This window comes from Aythya marila (genome assembly GCF_965140915.1).
Source record: "Aythya marila genome assembly, chromosome: 6".
In the NCBI taxonomy this organism is placed as follows: domain Eukaryota; kingdom Metazoa; phylum Chordata; class Aves; order Anseriformes; family Anatidae; genus Aythya; species Aythya marila.
Window position 1 is genome coordinate 17,463,813 of NC_139047.1, and position 24,986 is coordinate 17,488,798.

General features: G+C 38.4%; 1 protein-coding gene across 1 annotated transcript in view; it reads left to right on the top strand.

The window, feature by feature from the left end:
- Positions 1-366: 366 nt before the first annotated feature.
- The window catches only part of GPR155 (G protein-coupled receptor 155), a 30,327-nt gene continuing 5,707 nt past the window's right edge, over positions 367-24,986 (top strand). The window contains exons 1-13 of the mRNA XM_082763884.1: positions 367-485; positions 7,477-7,983; positions 11,964-12,363; positions 13,634-13,799; positions 14,967-15,122; positions 16,170-16,253; positions 17,457-17,577; positions 18,784-18,868; positions 18,950-19,040; positions 20,166-20,415; positions 21,060-21,161; positions 22,950-23,083; positions 24,328-24,423. Coding sequence (XP_082620010.1) covers positions 7,524-7,983; positions 11,964-12,363; positions 13,634-13,799; positions 14,967-15,122; positions 16,170-16,253; positions 17,457-17,577; positions 18,784-18,868; positions 18,950-19,040; positions 20,166-20,415; positions 21,060-21,161; positions 22,950-23,083; positions 24,328-24,423 — 2,145 coding nt within the window. The 5' untranslated portion in view covers positions 367-485; positions 7,477-7,523. The remainder of the gene's footprint in view (positions 486-7,476; positions 7,984-11,963; positions 12,364-13,633; positions 13,800-14,966; positions 15,123-16,169; positions 16,254-17,456; positions 17,578-18,783; positions 18,869-18,949; positions 19,041-20,165; positions 20,416-21,059; positions 21,162-22,949; positions 23,084-24,327; positions 24,424-24,986) is intronic.

Sequence of the window (24,986 nt, forward strand, 5' to 3'; positions counted from 1 at the left end):
GGCATGGGGGCTGCTTACCCCGCCGGCAGGAGGTGCGGAGCCGGCCCCGCTATCCGTCGGGACCAAGCCCAGGGCGGCAGCCGTGGCGCGGGCAGATAAAGTCTGTCAGCCCGGGCAGGGCCGGGGAGGCGAGGCGAGGCGCTGCCAGCCGGGGGGCGAAGAGGCCGAGGGCAGGCGGCGGCTGCCGGCAGCGGGGAGCGCGGTGCGCCCCGAGGAGCAGCCGCTGGCAGGACGCGCTGCGGGCACGCTGCGGCCGCCGCCATTTTGCGGCCACGCTCCCCCCGCGGTGCTCGGGCCGGGTGCCGGGGCGGGCCGGGGCGGGCTCCGGGGCCGGGCCAGACCCTCCCTCCCCTTCCCTCCCTCCCCTCCCTCCCCTCCTGGGCCTCGGCACCGGCGGCCTCGGCCTTGGGGAGGCGGTCACCTTGGCAGGGGAGAAATCCTCTATACGCGCGCTCGTGCGGAGGTGCCTGCCGAAAGCTAAGTAGGTAAGCGGTCCGCTCCTGCCCCCATCCTCTGGTATTTTTCTTTCCGTATTTTTTCTTTTCCCCCAAAGCCAGCTGTCACAGCAGGTAGCGCTGTTATTTTTTCACCCCGTGCGTGGAAAGCGCCGTGTGCTCGGGGCTGGGGCGGCTGCTTGTCGTGGCCCTTTCTCGGTGAGGCGAGGGATGCTTCAGCCCTGCGGGGCGGCTTTCAAGAGATGCTGACAACAAAATGTGATCTGTATGCCGAAAAATTCACTGCTGCTTGCACCAAAAACGCATGTGTCTGTTAATGAACCCTCAGATGAGCCCAACTGGGAATTAAGGAAGGTGCGCTTTCCGCTTGCTTTTCTTGCCTGGTGTTTTGCGCTGCTGGCAGCTGTGGCTTCACTGGGATCTCTCTGAGGTTCCTCGGGACCTCCTGCACCCACACGGCCACGTCCTGCAGCAGCGCTGGGTGCCCCTGTGGGGCAGGCCTTGGCGCCTGGGGGTTTTGCGGGTGCTCACTTTCCCCTCCTGCGCTGCTCCGCTGCTGCCTTGTAACCGCAGCACGGGAAACGGGGAAGGGAAACGTGACCTGGGAAACAGCCGCTCAGAGATGTGCAAGGCCCGAAATCTCTTGTGGCGGTGTTTGGATTGCAAGCCCGTGGTGGCACGCTTCTCAGGTTAACTGCTGCTGCGGGGTTATTCTGTACCTGCCTTCTTGGCCCTGCAAAGAGAAAAGCAAATTTTGTGGTTAACTTGCAAGAACAAGAGCTGTAGTAATCACTTCTTCCCACTTAATTTTATCATTGTAACTATCTGCAGATGCTTCCTTTTTTTTTGACTTACAGTAAAAACTCATAAAAATATGTACATTGCGTTCTTCTCTGAGATGCTGGAGCTGCTGTGAAGGGTAACTTTTCCTGCCCCAGTCTAACTTTCAGCCTCTTGAATAAATTAGTGTCACACGTGAGGTGTTCCTGCATTGCATTAGGGTAGCAAATAAGGTCACAGCGTGGGATATAATTTATGAACAGTGTGCAGTCTTGCTAGTGTCACCAGAATTATTGTGAGAGTAATGATCAGCTGAAAGTTTCTCTGAGAGACCAGAGAGATGTACATAGAGGATTGAGGTATCTCCTACAATCTCTCATAGTTTAAAACAAAACAACATCAAAACCATCCGAACAAAGGAGGGGAAAAAAAAAAAAAAAAAAAAAAAAAACCACCAACAACAAAACACAAAAGGGTTTTTCCTGCTGGGAAAGGAGGAGACAACTTCTCTAGTCTCATGCTGAGAAAAGAACCTGATGTTGCTCAACTCCCAGCTGCTGGAGAACTGACTTTCTGGTCTGGTGAATTTTAACACTTTACAAATATTGACAACCTACAGGAGACATAGGCAAATATCAGTGCTCTGGTTTATTTCAAGGGAATTGTAAACTGTGCTAGTTCCTTGCTCTCCAACTGTTGTCAGTCTTCATGCTAGGCTTCCTCTCACGACGTCTGAACTCTTCTTCTGTACGGGTGCAACCTGACGGATGGGCTGCAAGCAGCTGTTCTTGACACAGTCAACAGCGGATGAGGCAGCATTGTTCTTAAAAGCTTTGTGTTTATTATTAGTTCCCAGCAATGTAGCTGTGACAGAGCTTTTAAGCATTCAAATCTTAATCTTAAATTCTTGATATATCCTATGTGGGCAAAGCCAAGCTCTTGCCTTTGGGGCTGTGTTATATCTGCTTATTTTAGCGTCCTTTGACTAGTTAATGTTATACATACTGTATGAACTGATGGCTTTCTGTGTAGAATATATAAGGCTTTGGTTTTGCATCAACTCAGCAATATTGATTTCATTAAAAACTGAACTGAAGACATTTTTGCTCACATGAGAAGCTAGTTTGAGTTCAGCCCTAGGTGTGATAAGGCTGTATGCTAAATGTGTGATTAGTCATTATGTAAGCTCACTACAGTTATGTAAATGCACGTATCCTGTGGAGCAAAAGGAACCGAGAGAAATAATTTACTGATAATCAGTAAATCAAAAGCCTGTGTTTCTGGAAAATACCCATGGCTCTGCAATAGACAGTCTTTGGTAAGCATGAATGTTCTGGGATGTGCGCATCTCTGGAGCTGAAGAGGTGATTCATGCTGAAAGCCCTCTGAGGAGTGGCAGTAACAGCTTTACCATGGCGCAGTTTCTGTCTTTGAAACTCATGTGGTTCACCAGAAATCATGCCTGCCTGACTTTACAGGGGCCCTTGGAACAAAGTTCAAGGTGAAGATAGCCTGAAGGAAGGCTGCAGAAGTGCTTGTGGTGTTCTACAAAAGATGGTTGTAGGATGTGTGGGTGTATATCCGTGTTAGTTTTGATCTTGTGAGGAAGATAGGGGATTTAGCACGTGCTGCTGACTGATACAATGAGAGTCAGCCTGCTGCGTATTCATGTGAGTGAGTCCTGAATTATAACGTGGGACCAATTCTATATTTCGCACAGATTTTTAGAAGGAGAGATAATTTCAGTACAGAGGGAACAGAGGGTGTTTAACCAATTCTGGCGTGGTCTTGGCTTAAAAGCATTTGCCTTGGTAGACTTGTCTGCGAGCGCCTGGCCTGCGCAAGCAAAAAGCTTGCATAGCTCAAACGTCTTTTCAGGAGAGAAAGAGAGGAAGAAGTTCTGGCTGCAAAAGTCTTTCACTGTACATAACTGCATGTAGACTATGGCTTTTGTGAGTAAGAATTTGGGAAAATAAGTACAGCCAGGAGAATATACTTCTGGTACAGATTAAATGTTTCTTTTTTTTTTTCTTTTTTTTTTTTTAAGCCTTGTTATTATATAAAAAGGTTATATACATATATAAAAAGTTTGTTATTGCTAAAAAAAATGCCTAAGCAGAGTAGGGAGCAGGTTGAACATGTTGTGTTGCAGAGTCTTATCTCCATGCAGTCCTGCAAGCTTTTATTTGTTGTAGGGCTGCACCAAAAAATGCTTTTTACCTTGCAGCTAATGTAGAATGTGGCTGGCTTTCAGGAATTCAGCATTGAAAATCTGTATTTGACAAAACAAAGCTTGATTCTTTTTTGGATGTTTTGCAAATCCCAACTGCTTCCTTAAATATTCCTAGTAGGAGAAAGGGTTTGTTGTCTGCTTTATTTCTTGCAAGTTTTGCCATTGTTCTATAGGAGATAATTCTCTGAGCTTCGGGTCTAAATAAATCTAGGTGAATGTATCTTTTATTTTTATATATGTATATTACTGTAATACAACATTTAAACAACATTGAAAGTAAGCCCTGCTTGGAATGAGAGTTATTTTCCTTGGAGGAAGAGGTAGCCAGGCTACTTGACAGATTCGGATGATGCAGCTGCTTGGTCCAGATGAATTACAACAGCATTGTGGTGTTTTTCATTAAAAGCTTTGGGCATAAACTCTCTGACTCATGACTTGTATTTATGCTACATGTGAATATGTGTATGCAGGTTGCCAGGGGGTGAAATAGGGCATACAAGATCTCACCTTTGCTCTGACTTGATTTATTTGCTTATTTACCTTGCTGTTACATGCTCTCTGCTCCTTGAGGACAGGATACAAGGAGGCTGGGGAGGCTCTTAAACCAGCCATTGATGTGCACAGATCTAACCACACTGCTGTACAAAGCCCTGCTTTGGGAACTGGGAATCTCAGCTTTGCCACTGATATGTTTGATTTATGATAAATCAGTCTGCCTTGGCCTTATTTTTTGTCTCTACAAAATGGGAGAAACTATCTGGACTTGCTTTCCAGAGTACTCTAGGCTTTAGTCATGTCAAAAATTAATATGTAGGGTTAGCGTTGATGTGCTGCGTTAGACCATTGACCACTGGGTCCATGAGAATCCCTTGCTACCTGGGAAGTGTACTTCATTAGCACATGATACTGGGAAACCGGGGAAGGTCAAAGTTGCAGGAAGCAAGGTGCAACATTGCAGTGTGATAAGATGACTTGTTTTCTGTACGCTTTTCTTGAAGGTAGGGAGCACCTTGCCAAACGCATGTGTGCAGGGGTGGAGAAGCTACAGTCCTGGTCAAATTTCTCTTCCTTGCCAAGCACGCAGTTCTTATAAGGGCTATTCCTTCTATGTCTGTTAGAAGGAAGAACAGGAATGGTAAGAAATCTGTGAACTGGCTGTCCGGAGTGTTAGGAGGTGATGTATAACCACTTTCCAGAGTAGGTGACAAGGTTCTCATCAATAGGGTGTGTCTTCCATTGATGCAAGCCCAATTACGTTAGTGTGGAGGCTTGGAGTAAATTTGACAACTCCTTGCGTCCATCTAACTGCTCTGGACATCACAGCCTGGGAGATGAGAGGTAGTTTTGTGCTGTAGATGGGGCTCTGGACAACCTGATCTAGTGGGTGGTGTCCCTGCCCATGGCAGGGGGTTGGAACTGGGTGATCCTTGAGGTCGCTTCCAACCTGGGCCATTCTGTGACTCATTCTATGATCCCATGGTCTCATGCTCAAGTACTGACTTCTTGTGGTTGAGAAAATATGAAAGTTAGGTTTCTGTGCCAGTCATAGTTTGAAGGCGTTGCTGTAGCCTGATGTGCACAGACAGCATGCTAAAATGGAACTTGGAATTGGGTGTATGGAAGCATATAAGTGAATAATCTTGGTCTTATGACCAGCCCTGTTAATTTGAGATAATACATGGGCTGCAGTGTCCATGTTCCTGAAATTACCCCGAATCCTGTATGCTGATGAAGAAAGACTCTCAGGGAGTGTTCTTGCTCAGAGCAGTTAGTGCAAGAAATCTTCAGTAACGGTGTATGTTCAACCTGACAGAACTGTTGAAGAGAAGTGACCAGGTTTTATGTACAGAAGTACGTGAAGGATGTGATGCCAGTGGTCCCCAGCAGTACCGTGGGTGTAAAGTGTATAAGATGTGTAACTGACAAGGTTTTGGAAAGCTACCTTGAAAAATTAAAGTTGGCAAGCCAGCCTAAACCAAGTTTGGAATATTAATGTCTTTTAAGCTGGAAAAAAATTCTGGAAATAAGATTTTAAAACTCCTCGCTTGAACTACCACTAGGACGCAGTTGTAGCAGAAGGCAGCATGGCGTTGGACAGGCTCACTGCCTTCCGAAAGGACTGGCTCTGTTTTAGGCCTAGTCTGTGCTACATTTCAGACAGAAGGTGATACTGATTTCCCAGTACATCAGCTTCCAAACAAGCTCTGAGAGGACCCACCTCTCACAACATCCAGACGCTCAGCTGGCAAACGTAGCAGGTGCCGTGCTGTTGGAGCAGTAAATGCTGTTCCTTTATGGGTATCAAAACCAAAAGGGATTCTAATATTGGGTAGAAATGAGGAAACAGGCAGTTTTACTCAGTCTTTTGATGACCTGCTTTTAAACATCAGCATCTGCATGCAGAAAAAGCACAAAATGTATTGAAATACAATGTCATGTTCTTGGCTGATCAGTGGGAAAAGAGCTCTTGTTGTTCCACGATGGAGTGAGGGCATGCAGCTTAGAATGGGAAGGAACATGGAAACAAATTGTTGTTTGGGGGGCTTTGTTGTTGTGGCTTTGTTTGGATGTCTGTACAAGGATGTGTACAAAGGAAGAACTGCTACTGATGGACTAAAAATTTTCCCTGCGACAGCATTATATATCAATGTGAGTCCAGTAAGTCTGCATGTGCCCTGAAGCAGAGGGTTTTCTAACTGTTCTCCCTTACCTCTAACAAAATAGATAGCCCACAGTAACTGAGGGAGCATCTCTTTGGGAAGGTAGGAAAACTGTTTCAGGCTCATTGGACTCTAATTGACAGCAGGACGTTCACAAAAGAAATCCTGGAGACAGGCTGAAACGGTAGTTTTAGCAAAAGAAGGTGGATCTAGATTAGAGAGCAAGAGATCTGAGTCATCTGTTTATAACTGAATAAGGGCTTATGAAAGTACAGAGGCAGGGGGTGTAGGGAGACAAAAGAGGAACAAGGAAGGAGCCCTATCAGCACCCACAGAAATTTTGAGGGATCCTCCCATGTAGATGCCATAGGATCAAGTAGAGATGGGAGGAGAATTAGGAGGAGTTCTAATTACAAAAGATAAGGGAAGGGCAAGATCGAGAAGAAAGTGGTTATGATGTATGATGCTCACAAAGGATGAGGTTGGAACACCAATACTGAAAGGTTAAGAAGACTTTTGGCCTCTGAGGATTTTGGTAAGAGATGTTTCAGGGGCAGAACTTGGGTTAAACAGGGTGTAAAGGTGGAGGTAAAGGAGGGTTCCTGACCATGCTTGAAGCTGTGCATATGGAAGCAAAGATGAAATAGCAGTAGCTAAAGGGAGAGCAAGGGTAGGACTTCAATGTTGGAAGTTTAAAGTGTATTTTTATTGCAGAGGAAAAAGAACCAAGTAAGACATAGCATAGGAAGGACCTGAGATAAGATGTCATGGGGCAAACAAAGGGAGTTAGATAAGAAAATTAACAATTTGATAGTTGAAAGCAAAGAGAATGTGAGGACCATACCTGGGAATTGATAGTGAGTTGAGGAGGTAAGTAGGATTGTAAGTTGGTAATGAGTGTTTACAGAGTCTTATGCTTTCCCAATAGAGAGGTAACTAGGCTTCTAGTGGTAGTCCAGGAAAATAAGGAATATACTCTGAGAATTTAACAATTACTGTTTTCTGACTGGAAAGGGCTAAAGGGCAATAATTTATCCTCAATGATGTTTAGATCCTTTTTTTTTTTTTTCCTTTTTGGATTCCCAAGCTACAATTACTATTTCAGTATTTAGCCTGTACCACTTGTCTTGTTGGGATGTGTGAACTTGAGAGAAGAATGTGTGAGTACAGAATGGTATTTCAGTTTTTCACTTTCTCAGATTTGTTTCTCAATATCTACTTATTACTCTTCTCACTATTTATACTTACAAGTGCATTAAAAATAAACTCTATCGTATCTGGCTTGCTGACAGAAAACGTTTACAAGCACAGTTTCAGAAGTTAATGAATATTTTTGTTTGTTTTGCAGATGAGATCACTGCATGCTCTTTTTTTTGGAAGAGGTGGTCAGAGGAAATGGATAGCTATTCAGACTTCAGTGCTGAGAACCTCTCATCTTCAGCTAATATGTCTATTGCTTTGCCTGGACAAGTTGGACTCAATACCACCAGTGGTCCTCCTTCTATGTCAATAAGCAGGCTTTTCCCAGCCCTGTTAGAATGTTTTGGAATAATTCTTTGTGGCTACATAGCTGGAAGAGCCAACATTATCACGTCAACTCAGGCCAAAGGACTGGGAAACTTTGTCTCACGTTTTGCACTCCCAGCACTACTGTTCAAAAACATGGTGGTACTTAACTTTTCTAATGTGAATTGGTCTTTCCTGTACAGTATCTTAGTTGCCAAAGCTGCTGTGTTTTTCTTAGTCTGCGTTTTAACCTTGTTGGTAGCCAGTCCTGAGAATCGATTTAGCAAAGCAGGTTTGTTCCCTATTTTTGCTACACAAAGCAATGACTTTGCACTGGGATATCCAATAGGTAAGTAGTTCCTTATGCTTTCCTCTTCAAAATTATTTTTCAGTGCTCTAGATGCCTTTGCTTTTCTTTTGCATTATATGAAATTGACTGAAGTTATGAACTGCCTTAACAATTTCTTGTTACATTTCTTGAGGAAACTAATTTAAAAAATATCCTCAGACCACATGCTTTTCAGTAAGAGGGGAAAAGAAAAGCAAACTGTTGGATGTTATGAATGAAACAATTTTAAACAATCTATCTTCTGTTGTATAGGACTGTGATCTTTATCAATAAAAAAAATGGAGTCTGTATCTGTGGCCTCTGAAATAGTAATAGAGGGATTTTGTGCGAATTTGTCATTAACTCTTGGTCTACCTCAAAGAAAACATTTAGCCATAATGTTGATGCCTACTGGTTAAGGTGTGTGTAAGACACACTTTTAATATGCTTAGACTCTAGAAAAAACTTAGAACAAGCTAATTTTTGTGTTAATCTACGTAGCCAGTCATGTTCCATCCCTTAATCTTTGTTCTGTCACAACCAGTAAATGTGCCTTAGGATAGTCTTAGAAGAAGGAAGTCTTTTAAAAGGAAGATTATTGTGTGATTTGTGGTAATCTGCATTTGTGTTATCTCAAATTGGAATTTTATGTGGCTGTGATGCCTTTCTCAGTATGTGCAATTAACCACCCCTCCAGTGGAGTTAAACAAAAAAGGAAAAAACAAGAGAAGGCATTCAGAGTACAACTTGCATAGCTGTGTCGTCTTGTTCTTGTAAGCCTATATTTCTAATTCCAGACAATATCAGTTATTAAACTTGATTTTTATCCCAATCTGCAGACTATTATTTTCTTCCCATTGGGTATTTATTTATTTATTTATTTCCCTTTTTTATAGATTTCCTTAAGCATATGTTGATATGTTTTTTAGTTATATACTATGATATTTAACAAGGGATCTGGAGTTGTACTTTTTACTTTGGGAGGTTCTTTGTTCCAGCGCAGCTTTCAGTGCTGCCTCTCCCCAGGCTGACCTGTATGGCCAGTGCAGAAAGAACAGTGCAAGTATCAGAGTTTCAAAACACACCTTGAGTGGGTAGCATTTGGAGGGGATGGTTGGATTCAGTTGTATTTGTTTGCTGTTCCTTGAGGAGAAGGTACTTGTGCCTCTCAAATTCTATTGAGATCACTGTTACCGTCCAGATAAAGTTAAGAACAAAAAAAATAAAATAAACAATAAAGTTTGTTCTAGCAAAGGAAAGAGCAAGATAATTGCTTACAGAATTGAAAATACAGTTACAAAAGAAAAGCCTAAGCATTCAACTCCAGATTACATGTAGCTACATGTAGCTCCATATTTTAGATAATTTGAGGAGCTGGCAGTTTTATTCACCCTATTCCAGGGCAGCATGCTCCAGAGAATCTTGGATCTTTATTCTCTTCAGATTTTCTGGATGTATATAAAATATAGACAAATGCAATTGCAAACTTTTTCTTCCCTAGATGAATATACCATTTCCCTCAGTTACGTCTCCTGAGACTTATTCCTCATGAGGGAAATCAGAAGTATATCACAAATACGGCTGTGAGAATTACCTCTTTGTTTCTTGGTGCTGGATTAAAATGCCAGTTAGGATTTCTTTTTCTTCTCTTTTAAGGTTCTCTGAATATATTTGCCTTGCATCTTTCTACTCAAAACATTCTTTCTATGTTGAATGACTTTCTTGTTGGATTACATTTTTCTCCAAATATCCACAACGTATAAGATATGATTCATGTTTCCTCTATACACAGTTTAGCCAAATTCACAACATCTAGTTTATAAAGGGCTTAATGGCATACCTAACACAACAGAAACTGTAGGCTTTGTTTCTTACAGCTGTTTATTTCCTTTCTTGCCCTTTCACTTCTCTTCTCCAACCCCCAAACTTTTACCAGTTTTTGATTCATGCTGTGTTGTGTGCAAGCTGTTCATGTTAGTGGCTTCTCTGGAATGTTTGCAGGGCTGGATAACACGGAGTGCCTTGCTTAGTTCTTTTTACTTGTGGTAATAGGTGGTGGTTTGAGCAAAACCTGATCTTCTAATGGAAATATATTTTTTAATGCTGCCTTTAAAAGGTTCAGTTGAAATTTGTAAACAAAAAAGTTAGTATTGACAATTCTTTATATTACAATATTTTAAAAGGCAGTTTATTTAAAAAATAATGTCTGGAGTTTTTCATCCAATGTGATACTTCTTTTCTGCAGTAACCAGTATGCTAATTTTTGCTGTTGAGCAAAGATTTGCACATATGAAAATAACTACCTGTATAGGGAAATTAAAATACAGGTTATATTTTCAAAGCTCACCGGCCTGTTTTTCTCTAATCACTGTTACAACAGTTCTATGTTGCAAGGTGATGCTGGTAAGGAGGTTTGCTAGCAAGGTAATTTACCAAGGTAAACTGAATTGCTATGATAGAAAGCTTTGCCTGGTTGGTTTGTATTACTGGGAGAGATGATGCAGCTCGGACAGAACAGCATCATATACTCTCAGGTGCTGTGTTGTTAAAACACAGATGTAGCAGAAGTGTGGTGTGGATGATGTCTTAGTTACAGTAACTTTAATGATGTTAATTGTAGTAAGCATAAGCAAGTAGTGGTTTATTTATATGTATTTTTGAGCAGCTGGGATGAGGAGAATTGTTTTAAAAGAAAGTCTTAAAATAGCATTATATAGCATTTTATTCCTATGATCAGCAAGCAGACACCTTGCTTTTTTTTTTCTTTTTTTTTTTTTTAAAAAAAAAGGCAATTTTTCATCTGAGAATTGTGGATTATTCTCACTGTCCTAGTGATTCATCATGAGTGATTTCCTATGTGACTTTTGTTGAGCTGCATTTCATTGAAATGGGTGTTTGACGTAAAGCAGCATAAAAGCATCACTCTCAGGTGTGATGTTTTAGGAAAATTTTGACTTGTATAAAAAATTACCATCATGTTTAAGGTGGTTTTATTTATCAGAATATGTTTAGTGTTTACAGTTTCACTAAATAAAAATGTTTATTAGAGGGGGAGAAGTCTATATCATTGTGCTGGGTGAGAAATGGAAGTCACTTTTCAAGATCTTCTTTATAAAGCTTTTTTTTTTCATCTGCACAAATTACTCTAGCTAATAGGTCAGAACCACAATAAACCATGAGATCACAGAATTGAAATGTATGTAGTCAAATTTTGAGTTTTTTCATAGCACAGAGAAGTATTAGTGTTTCGCTGAACACTAAACTTTCTTCAAGGTTTTCCAACCTTGTCAGTTCTGTAACTTCTTTCTGGCAGTGCTGTAAATTTATAGGTTAGCAAAAAAGAAGCAGAACTATTATTTTTTAAATCTACCTTATATTCACAACTCCTGCTTGTAATACTTCCAAGAATCACTTCTCCTTTATGCAGTTACTACTTGGTGAACCTTAAAAGTAGTAGCAGATATTTGCAAGAATCTTGTTCATAGAAAAGACTGATCTAAAAATGAACCTAAGCAACTAGATTTTGTATTTTGCATCATTGCTACAGATCAAAATTTGGTGGAGATGTTGAAATGTTCAAAAATATTGTGTCTTGCGAATGCATGTGTAGTGCTCCACAATTCTCATATGTTTCTAGGGAGAAAAAGCAATTCAGAAAAGAAAAAAAAATCAACGTTCAGCATTTGGAATTAATCAAAAGGTGCATGGAATTGTTTATGTTGTTTTCTTTCCTTTTTTTTTTTTTTTTCCTCCTATAAGTGTTGCATCATTAAGTAGTATTGGTTAAGTTAATGTTAGGACTTTAATGTGTTCATTACATGACTGTGGCCTAATGGTGATTGGAGGTAGTGTGTTACCTTGTATCAGTTGTGAATACTGATGCCTCTGAAGGATAACAAACAAATTTTCTCTAATTTTCAGGATCAAAAAACAATGTCAATATGAATGTATTTTTGTTCTGAAATGTTATCACTCATCACTTTTCATTTTCTGTCTTCTAGTTGAAGCTTTATATCAAACCACTTACCCAGAGTATCTCCAGTACATTTACCTAGTGGCTCCAATATCTCTTATGATGCTAAACCCTCTGGGGTTTATCCTCTGTGAAATCCAGAAGTGGAGGGATAATCGCACTGTGGCCCACAGCAAGTTCAAAATAGTGGGCCTAGCACTCCTTCGAGTTCTGCAGAACCCAATTGTATTCATGGTCTTCATAGGAATCATCTCAAACTTTATTCTTGGCCAGAAAATTCCCGAATACCTTGAAAATTTCCTTGACGGACTGGGCAGTTCATTTTCTGGCTCTGCACTATTTTACCTTGGACTAACCATGGTGGGACAAACAAAAAAACTGACAAAGGGTATGTTTGTTGCACTGATCCTTCTCATCACAGCTAAACTGTAAGTTCAATTTATGTACTTTTATAATTTTGTTCTATAAAGTTTTTCTAGGTGTTTTAAACTCTGAATATACAGCCCATATGGCTTTTCTCTCAAAATCATTGTAGTGATAGCGTCTTTAACCTCCTGTATTTTGTGTGAGTGCTTCCCAAACTCTCTAAGAGTACACAACTTCTAATTTTCAAAAGAAACTTTGCAGACCACATGCCTGTTGTCAGGCTCTGCAGAGAAAATAATTTCAAGGGTGCTACAGCTTACTGGACTGCCCTCAGGCCATCTGTCATGAATTGGGTGTTTGAGGAATTACTTTCTTAAGTTAAAATTCACTAGCTTGAATAGTTAAAGAAGACTAAGTTTAAGCACTACTTGATTAGTTTTTGCATCTTCTTTGGATTAAACAAATCTCTAAATTAGTTGTTTTTTTTTGTTTGCTGTGTCTATAAATCTTTCAGACTGCTGTTTTGGAAGAGCTTAGAAGTTATCATTCTACACTGATAAACTGACTTTTGAACATAAAAAATTACAATTTTTATTTAGAACTTATGCTGTCATTATTTTCCCTTAACTATATCTCAGGTACTGGTGAGCCAAGTATTTGCTACAGAGCTACAATCAGCATAACCAAAATCTTATTTGGTAATTATGCTTAGAATAGAAAATTTGAAAACCTATTAGAGTATCAGTACAACTAACTAGCAAGCTTAAAGACCTAGTTTGTAAACCAACTCAATGATAAATTCTGTAAGAAGATGGGAAAAATGAGTGATTGTTCACCACCCTGCTTTACTGGTGGACTTATGGAAGCCTGTGCAAGACTTACAGAGCGAGTCAGTGTGACATCAGGGATATTGCTAAAGGCAATCAGAGGAGCATCAATGTTTGTGCGTTTGTTTTTTTAATTACTGGGCAAAGCTTTCAGCTTGCATCCTTGTTCCATGTCAGACAGTTTACATAAAGGTGGTCTGATATTCAAAGTTGCTTACTGGTTATAGCAGCTTTTACAGTTGAAAATAGTTTTGTTTGTATATTCTACCTTTTCAAATCTGAGGTTATACAAAGAATGTTTCTGCACAGTCAGAAAATGTGTTTGGATCTCAGACATCAGTGTCTTTTTAAACATTTTTGTGTATTTTTTTAATTTAATTTGTGATTCAAAATTTTGAAGCAGCCTGTAAATGTTGTGGTTCTATTCAGTCTTTTATGAATAGACTCTATTGCTCTGTCTTGAATTACTTCTATTCTGTTTTTTTTTCCCTCCCTCTCTTTTCAGACTTCTGATGCCATTTCTTTGTAGAGAAATGGTAGAACTCCTGGACAAGAGTGACAGCGTAGTCAACCACACCAGTTTATCAAACTATGCATTTCTTTATGGAGTTTTTCCAGCAGCACCTGGTGTCGCAATATTTGCAGCTCAATTTAATATGGAAGTGGGAATTGTATGTAGTCTTTTTCTTCCCAAACTTGTCATATGGGCTTATTTTTGTTGATGAAATACTTATAATAAACAGGCTAGCTGAAATTACTTTTCTGTAGACTCCCCAGATTTCAAGTTTGAACTGTATTGCAAATTTAATAGTTAACCAATGCACTCTTTCCTGGTGTCTCAAGTTTCTTGATGGCACAGAGTCTGAAATTTGTCCTCATACTTTTCCTATTTATGAAAACAGTAGGAAGAACTAGGATAACTTCAAAGATACAAGTTCTTTATATTTATTTTGTTTTATTTTTCAAATACCTTATCTTTGTTCTACTGTTTTTGTAGGAAAAACAGGAATGTTGTTACTGATTTCAGTGAGAACAGTGTTAGGTTCATGCTGAAAACTTGTGGAAGAGCTTGAAGAGCTTGTGCTTTAACTGATTCTCCTGTGTTGTCCTTCAGTTAAATCTTGTGGTAGAAATGCATTTTAAGTAGAAGGTATTAATTAACCTTTTCAATTTAAGATTTAAACATTGTTACCCAGCTCCCCCCAACACACACACTTCCAGCCTCCCATCCCCCCCCCAAACTTGAAGACAATGGAAGTCCAGCATTACAAGATAGAATTTTGTGCCCAACAAACTCAGGATATTTGTTTAAAAGAAAAATCTGAAGCATGAGTAGAAACTTGTACGTCCATCACTGCAAATTCTAATAAGTGGAAAAACAATGCAAAACTAAGATAGAAATTATTTAAATTTAAATATATATTGATACTTCTCATCAATTCATACATATTAGTGTTTACATAACTACATGTTTGCATATTTATTTACAGTGTGAATCTTTACATCCAAAAGTATATTGTGTCATTGTGAATCCACCACTAGGTTGGAGACATTACTATCCTTGACACATATGAAAAAGCTCTGTAAGAATTCACAGCGGGGAATTTATGTATTCCTACTACTTCAAAAACTTGTCGAAAGTTTCTTTTTAACTGTATATATAAAATGGATACTTCCTGGTTTAAATTCTAATTAATTTGTCACAGAAACAACTCAATGGTTTGTTTAAAGCTCTGCTTAAGTCAAAGGTACAATATTGCTAGTTGGTGTATTCATAAAAACAGGCTATTTAACTTGATCTGCTTAACTGTTCATGTTCTGTTTGATTCATTTTGCAGATTACCTCAGGCATGGTGATAAGCACATTTGTGTCTGCACCTATCATGTATGTTTCTGCATGGCTGTTGACCATTCCATCTATGGATCCCAACCCACTGGCATCTGCACTCCAAAATGTTAGCTTTGACATCAGTATTGTCAGCCTTGTTTCTCTGGTAGGTGTTGGTAAAGTCAACTACAAAAACACTGTAATGTCAGGGTAGCTTTAGTACATAAGCAGCAAATCAAATCATGATCAGCTGAGACTGACATTTTGTCCTCAGAAGGATGAGGGAGGAGTTGAGTTTAAAAACACAATCTTCTTAATTTAGCAATGGGTCAGCTGGAAAGCTGCACAGTGTGGGAAAAAATGGGTAAATGAATTACAGCACTGCTGCAGGGCTTGAGAGTTTGGGATCTGGCCACCTGATATGTATGGTGTATGTGTGGACAAGCCATCGAGCTGCTCATCTTTAGTTCCTTTTTTAAATGATGGAGTGGAGTGGAAATAACAGTACTTGTTTACCTCATGGGGAATGATTACATCAAATCACAGTTTAATCACAATATTTAATTTAACCTTAACCAGTGCCTATTGGATCCAGAATTCCTAGCAGTTCTAGGCGTCCAGCCCTTTTAAAGGGTGTTGATATCTCAGAACCTCAATGTGCATTGTATTTTGGCTTCACAAGTGTTATAGATATGTGCTTAGGTTTTCTTACCTTTTAAATAAAAGTTTCCATATTGGAGAGAGCTGAAAGTTCCTTAAGCTGGTATCTCACTGAAGCCGTCATACCAAAAACTGTGCCTCAAGGGAAGCAATATATTAGCAGTGCCTTTTGCCATCACAAGTCATGCTGGGAGATTCAGAAGGGACAGGGTGAAGAGACTCTTAAATTCCACATTGCTAGGCTGTTCTAAGGTCATTTATGTCCTGGGGAACAGCCAGGCTTCTTCACACTGCAGGCAAACCCTTGGTTCTTCCTGGAAATATTTCACAGTCTTGAGAGGCAACAATGCATTGCTTTTTCTGGCCCTATTTTCTGAGGCACAGGGATTGGCAGCAGATGGTATGGAGCTGACCGTGTTAGTCATGTTGCTGAGAAACTTGTCAAGAAAATTTGTTGTATGTTTAATTTCACTGTAGTTTGCCACAATGTTCATCTTGCATGTTTGTTTGTTTTGTGTTAGTCTTAAATTCAACTTTATCTTGTCTGTTCCAGATTTGGTCTCTCATTGTTGTTCTTCTGAGTAAGAAATACAAACAGCTTCCTCATATGATTACAACAAATCTACTGGTTGCTCAGGTCAGTAGTAGGAAGATTTTATTTTACATCTTGCAACATTTTTTGCAAATTTGGTTTCTACCATGATATCTTTGTAAGGTGAGCAGAGGAATTTAATTCGTGATTTGTTTGAATAATGTCTGTGACTTAGAACACACCCTTGAAGAAAATGACAGAATGACCCTTTGTGCTGGTAGTACAGCTCTCAAAGAGCAGCATCTCAAACAGAGCTGTAAGCAATCAGAATGGCAAATGGCTTCTGCAATATATTTTTCGCTTTGTAAGTTACTGCCAAATAGCATTAAGTGCACTTCCAAGTCAGTTTATGCCAATTTGCAATGCCATGATCAGCAGCAGTGTGCATCTGACTCTGTGGTGATCTGATTCAATGAGTTAAATAGGAAACTAATCCAAATGCTGGTGTAGCTCCCTGAAGTGACTCACAGAGGGATAAGACAGGTGCCAGTGCTGACACAGGGAAGGGGTGTGGGAATACATGGCTGGTAGCTAGGGAATGGCAAAGTCTAATAGCTCTGACTTGGCTTAATTATATTTGTTATTTAAGCTGAGAGAGAACTATAGAATACATGTTCTTTTTTTCCTTGAAGCCAACTGTACAACTATTAAATTCAGTGAGTGTAATACATAAGTGCAGTAGATACTGTCTGGTGTTCTGTAGTTTAAAAAAAAAAAAAAGTAAACAGGTTAGATTGTAGTCACGTTTGGGAAAGAAAGTAGTGCATGAGAGTTGCAGATGCTTCTTGTCTATAACAGCATGAAGTTAGCTTTAATTTAAAAATAGCTTGAACCTTTGTATTACTATTTGCATGTTATTTTTTTGGTCTATTTTTTGAGATTCCTTCAGTACTAACTCTCATATGATGATGAAAACTTGTATAATTCTTGGCTGAACAAACATCTGTTGTTCTCAGCTTCATTTCTGAATAATTTAAGATAAATGCTATAGATAAGCTATATAATTGCTGTCAAAAATAAATAAGAGAGAAAGGAGGGGGTTTACCCCAGACATTGACATAACTGTAATATTGAGCTTACTGCTGCACTAGTTTAATGCTATGAAACAATCTAATTCATAAAATGACACTGCAGTTGATCTGGGGGTGGAGTCTGGAAGCTTATTGTAGTTATACTACACTGTGTTCAATTTTATTCTGTCATCCTGCTTTTGAAATCCAAATGATGGAGTCTTCCCTTTCTTTTCAGTTTATTGCTTGCATTGGAATGGTGATATGGAATTTCATTGTTAAAGAGAAAGACGTCACATTGCAGATCCTAGTATTTATATTTCTCTACAGCTCACTTTATAGCACCTACCTGTGGACAGGTATGATTTTTCTAGGCAGCACTAGGTAATGTAATAAAAGATTCATGTACTGAAATAATTTGATTATATTCTTCAGAGTAATTATTCCTTTCACTTGTGTGTAATTCTACAAATTACTTGTAAGCTGTGCCAGGTTGAAGCTCTAGCAATGCAGGCAGCAGTCTTGCTGGCTTGAGGTGGGAAAGGGGAGAGGGTGACACAAAAAACACATCCCAGGTCTCAAGGCAGAAACAATTACAAATAGAGTGAATGGTGATGGGTTGCCCTTCAACTGGTCAAAAGCTTACTGTCATTTTTTATTTGATGCAGAGTTTAAGATTTTAAATTATTCATCATTAAGGAGATTGTAAAACCTTATGCTTTAAAAAAAAAAAAAAAAAAAAAAAAAGGACTTCAACATTTCTTTCCTCTGTCAATTGCAATTCCTAAAAACAATGTGTGTTCTGCAGGTGTAGATAATAAATGAAGGGATTATTTGAAGTAGGCAGAGTAGAAAGATGCATCAAGGAACTTGGAGAACCATACAGGTGTGATTAAAACAGACTTCAGATGTTTAAGAGACTTTGTACCGTTCACGAGTCCATAAGTTTAAAGGTTTAATCCCTGTGGTGTTTTTATGGAGTAAGTTCTGTTTACGTTTAGCTGAGATAGGTAGCTAATGATTAGTATAGCCTAACATAAATACTAGCTTTACTTCAACAAGGAGAATATTGCTGAGCTTCTGAGTTGTAAATAGAATAGACAGTCCCAGAAGATATTCCCATATATAGGTATTTAGGTGAAAACATAGGAAACGTTTTGGTGAAATTTATCAGTGACTTTATAAAGGACTAATCTGCTTTAACCTTAATAAATTAGTTAAGCATTGTATTATAAGTAAGTATTGTGTCTTAAGTATTCTGATGGCACCTTTTAAATACCTGCAAAAAAAAAAAAAAAATGCTTTCTAAGCATTTATATGTGGAAACAATAAAAAGTGTGGCAGAATTTCTTCAAGTTTTGTTACTCATGGCTTTTTTTAAAGACGGTAGGTATTTCTATTTTACTTCCTCAAAATGCAACTAGAAAAAATACAATTTTGGAATATTTGAAGTTCTGAGAGGAATGTTTTGGTTACTGAACAGGTCACATCTTAGAGTGTCTAGTTTCTGTAATTTTCAGTTCCCTTTTTAAGAATAAACAAGGTGTTTCTTTTGTTCTTTGTAGGTTTTCTATCTTTCTCTTTGTTTCTGTTGAGGAAGAGAGAAACAGTAAAGATTCCCATTGGGTTTATTATCATAGCTGGATGGGGGTAAGTTAGTACAGATGTTTCCCTGTAGGATTAGTGGGAGCATGCTATATACATTACTTTGTTTGCATTTTGCTCTTTCAGAATCCCAACACTTCTGGTGGGAATCTTGTTAATAGTTGGTGAACATAACAGCACTAGCATTGACTCTGCCTTTTTCTATGGAAAACAGCAGGTATGAATATGTTCTGTCCTAATCTCTCCTGATTTCTGACACATCCAATACATTACTGAGAAATTGCATTCTCTGCTTGCTTCTTATATAAGTATCTTTCAGTCGAAGTGCAGGGTGCCATAACAATATCACTATAGAACGCTTACAGATCAGTATAAAAATGTATTTCTGTAATGAAACAGTAGAACAACTTGTTTGAGCAATGACCTTCAAGTTTAGGCAGCTATGACTAAGAAAAAGGGAGTAATCTTCCAAAAGAAAAGGCATAGGAATGACAGTTAATGAATTGCAAAGTCCTTTTCCTGGTGACTAATTTGTAGTCCAGCTTCATAATTATCTAAAATTGTCACCATCCAATAGTTAATTAATGTTTTTTAGCCTGTAGTAAATTGGATCAGTATTACACGTGTAGCAGCGACTGCTTGCACTATGCAAGACTTCTCTGCACAATCAGGAGATGAAAATTCTTGAGCCTAAACTACTGTTTTTACCAATTAATAGTTCACCTTCACCAGATGATGTGAAGTGCATTAGGGTAGATAGTTGTCTTGTTTTCCCTCTGCCTTCCTTACGGATAGGGAGGCTATGAGTTGCTCAAGATTATTCATGTGGTGTTTTCACAAGTAGCAAAGTAGCTTCACAGTGGACTCTGGGTACTGGTGGCAGATGATTAGAAGGAAAAGTTAATTAATGGGATAGTCCCCACTGGAGAAAGCATGGAAATTAGAGTTGTGCTGGAGGGTGACAAGAGTACATTCCTCTTTGGAATTAAAAGGTACCCAAACAGAACTTAAAATGAAACACTAATGACCCTGAGGAGAAAGAAGATAATGATGAGAGGACATGTTTGGATTGCATGAGAAATAGGAGTCCCCATTAAAAACAAGAGAGGAGGAAAAAAAGAAAGGGGGGGGAGCAGGAGGAGCAGCTGGGTTATTCATGAGAGGAAAATTAGTTTCATGTACTGAATATTCCTTTAATGCTAGAAGATGTAAGAGCAGTAAATATAGAAAACTGTCCCTTTTCAGATGCCTTTCTTAATATATTTAGGAAGCTGTAGAGTTATATTTGCAACTATTTTCCTTTATTTTGTATGTAGGTGTATTTTCATTTCTCTCTTAACAGATAATTACCACAGCAGTGATTCTGTTCATCAGTATATTGATGTCAGGCATCTCACTTATGTGCATGAACAGAAATAGACAAGAGTCAAACTATGAGGTACTGAACCCATACTCACCTCGTAGCCAAGCAGAGGAGGTTGAGGCGGAAGGGAATGCAGGGAATCGAGTTTCAGCCACTGTGCCTCAACCTTCTGCAGGGTCTTCTGCTCAACCTTCTGTGGCATCTTCTGCACAGCCATCTCCAGAAAGAGGTACAGAAACAAGATCTGTAATAAATGAATAAATGGCTTGGCATACAAAGATAAATAAATAAAGTACTGTTCCAAATTTAATTCTGACCTGGGAAGGATTGTTGTTAACTTCAGATTAGGGTGGAAGAAGATCTAGATATAGCTTTCCAAGGACTCTGGTTTATATTTCTGAGAAAGGTTTGATTATTATCAGTGTAGAGGTGGGGGAAGTGGACAGGAGGGAAAAAAAAAAAGGTGGTTTTTTTTTTTTTTTTTTTTTTTGTTGTTTTTTTTGTAAGTAATGGTGTCTTGATAAGCATGTGATAAATGCAGTCCAGTGGCTGTCTTAGGACATTAGCCCTTTAAACTGTCTCTTTGAAAATAAATTATATGCCTACAGCATTGCTACTCCTTGTTCATGTTTAGCTTTCTTAGTCACTTCCCTTATGTTTCCCTTCTAGCTAAAATACTTGTGTTGCTTCCATGGTGGTAGTGCTGTGCTAAATATTTCTATAGATTTGTAGTGTAACACACATACCCTCTTAGCAAATTGGAAGAATTGCCCACTTTCCCCTTTCAGGTTATTTGTGAGCTGCATAGTGTATACATTGTTATACTTGCAAAAATAATACGGTGGTGAAAGAAACTATCCTGTTACTTCATAGGTTGCTGTTCTTGTCAGACAACAAATGGGGAATTACCCTGTGCTAACGAGAGTAAAGCAGTGCCAAATGCTGTAGAAAGCAAGGTTCCTTCCATTGAAACAGGTAAACTAGTAGTGTATCCTTGTTTTACTATTACAAACTGGAACAGGTTGACCAGAGAAGTTGTGAATGCCCCAGGAATGGGGCTTTGAGCAACCTGGTCTAGTGAGAGGTGTCCCAGCCCATGGCAGGGGGGTTGGAAATAGATGACCTTTAAGGTCCCTTCCAATCCAAACCCTTCTGTGATCTTCCACAACATTTGTGTGTATTGCACTCATAGTGAAACTATCTGTTCTCTCAACTGTTGTTAAGAACTGCAGTTCTCTCATCTCTACCTAGTTAACTTATATTTCATGTTAAATTCAAGTGTTAGTATGTTTGTTGTGATGTTTGTTCTATTCTGTTTGATATTCATTGGGAATCTTTCGTTGTTCAAGATGAACAGTTTTGAATTTGTTTGGTTGGTTTTTGGTTTTTTTTGGGGGGGGTGATAGTTTAGTTTTTGGTGTGTTGTTGTTTTTAAACTTCTGTGCTACTTCAGTCCTACTTTGCCTCAATTTTAGCAGTTTTTTATTTAAGCGTGCTTTCTACATACTCATATTCACATCTCATTCCTCCCCAGAAACGTCCATTAAATTATTTATTATAATCATGCTCAGGTTTTCAAGAAGAAACCTGAGATTTAGAGAAGCAAATACTACAGACTAGATCAAATGTCCATGCTGCTGCATTATCCATGTCTAGGGGAGAGATGTGGAGAAAATTGATGAAGGGGGCCTTAGGAATCACTGAAATAGAAAAGTGGATCAAAGTTGTATGTTCAGCACCTGCTGGAAAATTGCATGCTCAGCCTGTTCTCATCATACATCACTTTCAACAATGAAAGTTGTCTGCAGGGCAACCTTTCCTTTTTTTTTTCCATCCTTAACAAGAGAGTTCTTATCCATATGTGTGTTTTTTCTTTTTCTTTTTTTTTTTTTTTTTTTGCATGCTTCATAACCTTCAAAAAATCTAAATATTTCATGCTGAAACATAGTTGGCTTTATCTCCTTTCATAATATGTAGCTTTCTACATATTGCCAGCTATTATTCTGTGATGTAATTCAGACAAGCACCGTAAGAATGTCTTCCAGTGATATGGAAAGCAAGTATAATTTTCTTATCCTGAAGGGTAAGAAATCATATCTTATAATTGAGTGGGATTTTCTTCTGCCTACTGAATGAGCACTTCAAAACTGTAAATCACTAAAAGCAAATTGTAATGGATACACTTGTGTAACTTGCTGCAATAATTACTAATCCTTCTGCTATCCCATTGAATGAACTATGGCAGGTATCTGGCCCAAATTTTTAGTTATGTCCTTGCCAGGAGGTTTTTCACTGCCATCTAGAGGATGCTGCTCAGAATTCCTGAGAACTCTGTAGCTATGTCAAGATACAGGGACACTGAGATACAGAGTAAAAATATCACAGCTGATGGTATACCTAAAATATTTATTCCATAAATTAATTCTAGGTTTCAAAACTGTTCTGAGAAATTGTTTTTTTTTTTGTTATCTCTAGCAGTAATTTCTGAATATTAACGATAGTTTATATTTGCATTAAAGCTTAGAAGGAAGAGATCTGTTGCAAAAAGTTTCTTCATTTTAGGAACACATGTAAACTGTTCCATTTGGGAATAGATGTCTGAACTGGTTGTTGTCAAGACTAATATTAACTTTGTGTGCAGGACTTCAATACAGATACTTACAACACAATTTAACGTAGTAAGTTACATAAGTACATCTTCTACTGGATTTAGAGATACTTTATAAGTTAGAAGCCTAATGAAAATTATGGTTTGTTTTTCAGCTGATCAGTGTGTGAGTCATTGCAGTGCTCGAACCTGTGTACTGGCTCAGGAAGAACAGCTTCTACAGACTGGAGACAAACAGTTGGCCAGACATGTGCTGCTGTGTTTACTTCTTGTTGTTGGCTTGTTTGCTGTAAATACTTTTTATCTTCCTGTTGTTTGAAGTAGAATGTTTTTTAGGAAAGCCGTGTAGACAGTCCTGTAGAAAATCTTCCAATTCCTTTTTTTTGTGGTTATATATATTTAATAAGGAGGCTTTATTTCAGTGTCTTGTTTTAAGGAATATATGATAAGATTAATTTTTCCATGCCACACAATAAATTAAAGGCAAGTTGAAGCTAATGGTATTAGTAAGCAGGCCTCACTGGAGAACCCTAAAGGTACAAAGGAAAAAAAATGGAATCATATTATTAGGTAATTAATTCTTCACCACTACCCCTCTTCGTATTTTGCTTAAGAGCTAGTCTTTTTTCCTAGATATTAATTAAAACTATAAAACAAATTCTGAAGGAGACTGTACAAAAATTTTTCCATTTGATTTTGCTAGAATTTGGAAAATGTACTTCTTTGAGATGTTTTTAGTAACGAAGATAATGTAAGACATTATTTGAAATGGAAGAGTGCTGTTCTGATTTGGGGATAAGGTAACCGAGTTGGTAATGCCTATTAAATGGGGGGGAAAAAAAGGTTTTGATACAGGAAGTTTGAGAGAGAAATACTCTATTGCAATATATTTTACATCTTCTATGTAAAAGAGGTGTCCCAAATTCCCAAATTTTAGCCTCTATTTTAGTTGTATCTGAATGAATACTTACATACTATGAAGTAATACTAATTCATTAACCTTTACACCCAAAGGGGTTAACTTTGGTGTTTTTTTGTTGTTGTTTTTTCCTTTTATCAGGCATCTAAAATAGCTGAAGTGGTATGTGCTTCAGCTTAACACAATGTTAACTATGTAGAAAATATTTAGAAAGTACTGGACTCGGCTAAACAGGCCTAAAGACAAATATTGCAAATCTGTCTGGGCTAATATTGTCTGTATTGGCTTGCGTACTTAAGTATGCTTAAACCAAGTTCCTTATGTAAACGTGTGAAGAGGCAGGACCTCTACACTGGTATGTTTTCCATTATTTTCTTTAAAAACATACAAGCTCTTTTTTTTTTTTTTTTTTTATCTATTAAGCCTAACTAAAATGATGTTCTAAGGTGTTTATTCCCTCTTACTTTTTATCTGAATTATTTGTTGAATAAAGGTAGTGAATGTTGTGTAAGAATCTTATTACCATGTGAAGACTTAGAAAGTACTTCTTAATTTATTTATTTTTAACAAGCTTGGTGGTTTTATTGTTTGATCGTTTTTTGTTCTCTTAACAGAATCTTTCCAGTTGTTTATGGTGGCTGTTCAACCAAGAGCCTGGAAGGCTATATGTTGAATTGCAGTTCTTTTGTGCTGTGTTTAATTTTGGTCAGGTAGTTATCAATGTTAATTCTGAAAGTTACTTTGATAGGCATTGCAATTCATTCTATTACAAGCACTGTAAGATGAAGTCCTCAAATAATGCTGAAGCCAGCAGTTCTTTATGTTATTTAACCTTCTTTTTTTCAGACCTTTTCCATTTCCTTTGATAGCTTTCTTATCATAATGAAATTGTTTCATGTGCGTGCACACTTTCAAAGGTACAAATGGCAACACAGTGCCAAATGCCCATGGAGACTGAGGAGGATTTCAGCCTTATTTGTTCCAGAAGGTTTCACCAGCTTCTATAGAATTGCACCAGTAAAACTGAATACATGCAAGATAGCTATGTGGATACTTTACCTATAAGGCTTTAAGTCATTATCTCTTTGGTTTCATTAACTAATGCCTGTCCATTAGATGTATAAATGTGCCAGCTGAACATAGTCTATTTCACGTGCAAACTGACACAAGTTAGCATTGTTACCTATGAAGGTGAAAGCAAGGCAATATTAATACACTTACCAGAGTGTTGTTTGATAGATCAGTGAACAGGTGTGCCTCTGAGAAGCAAGTG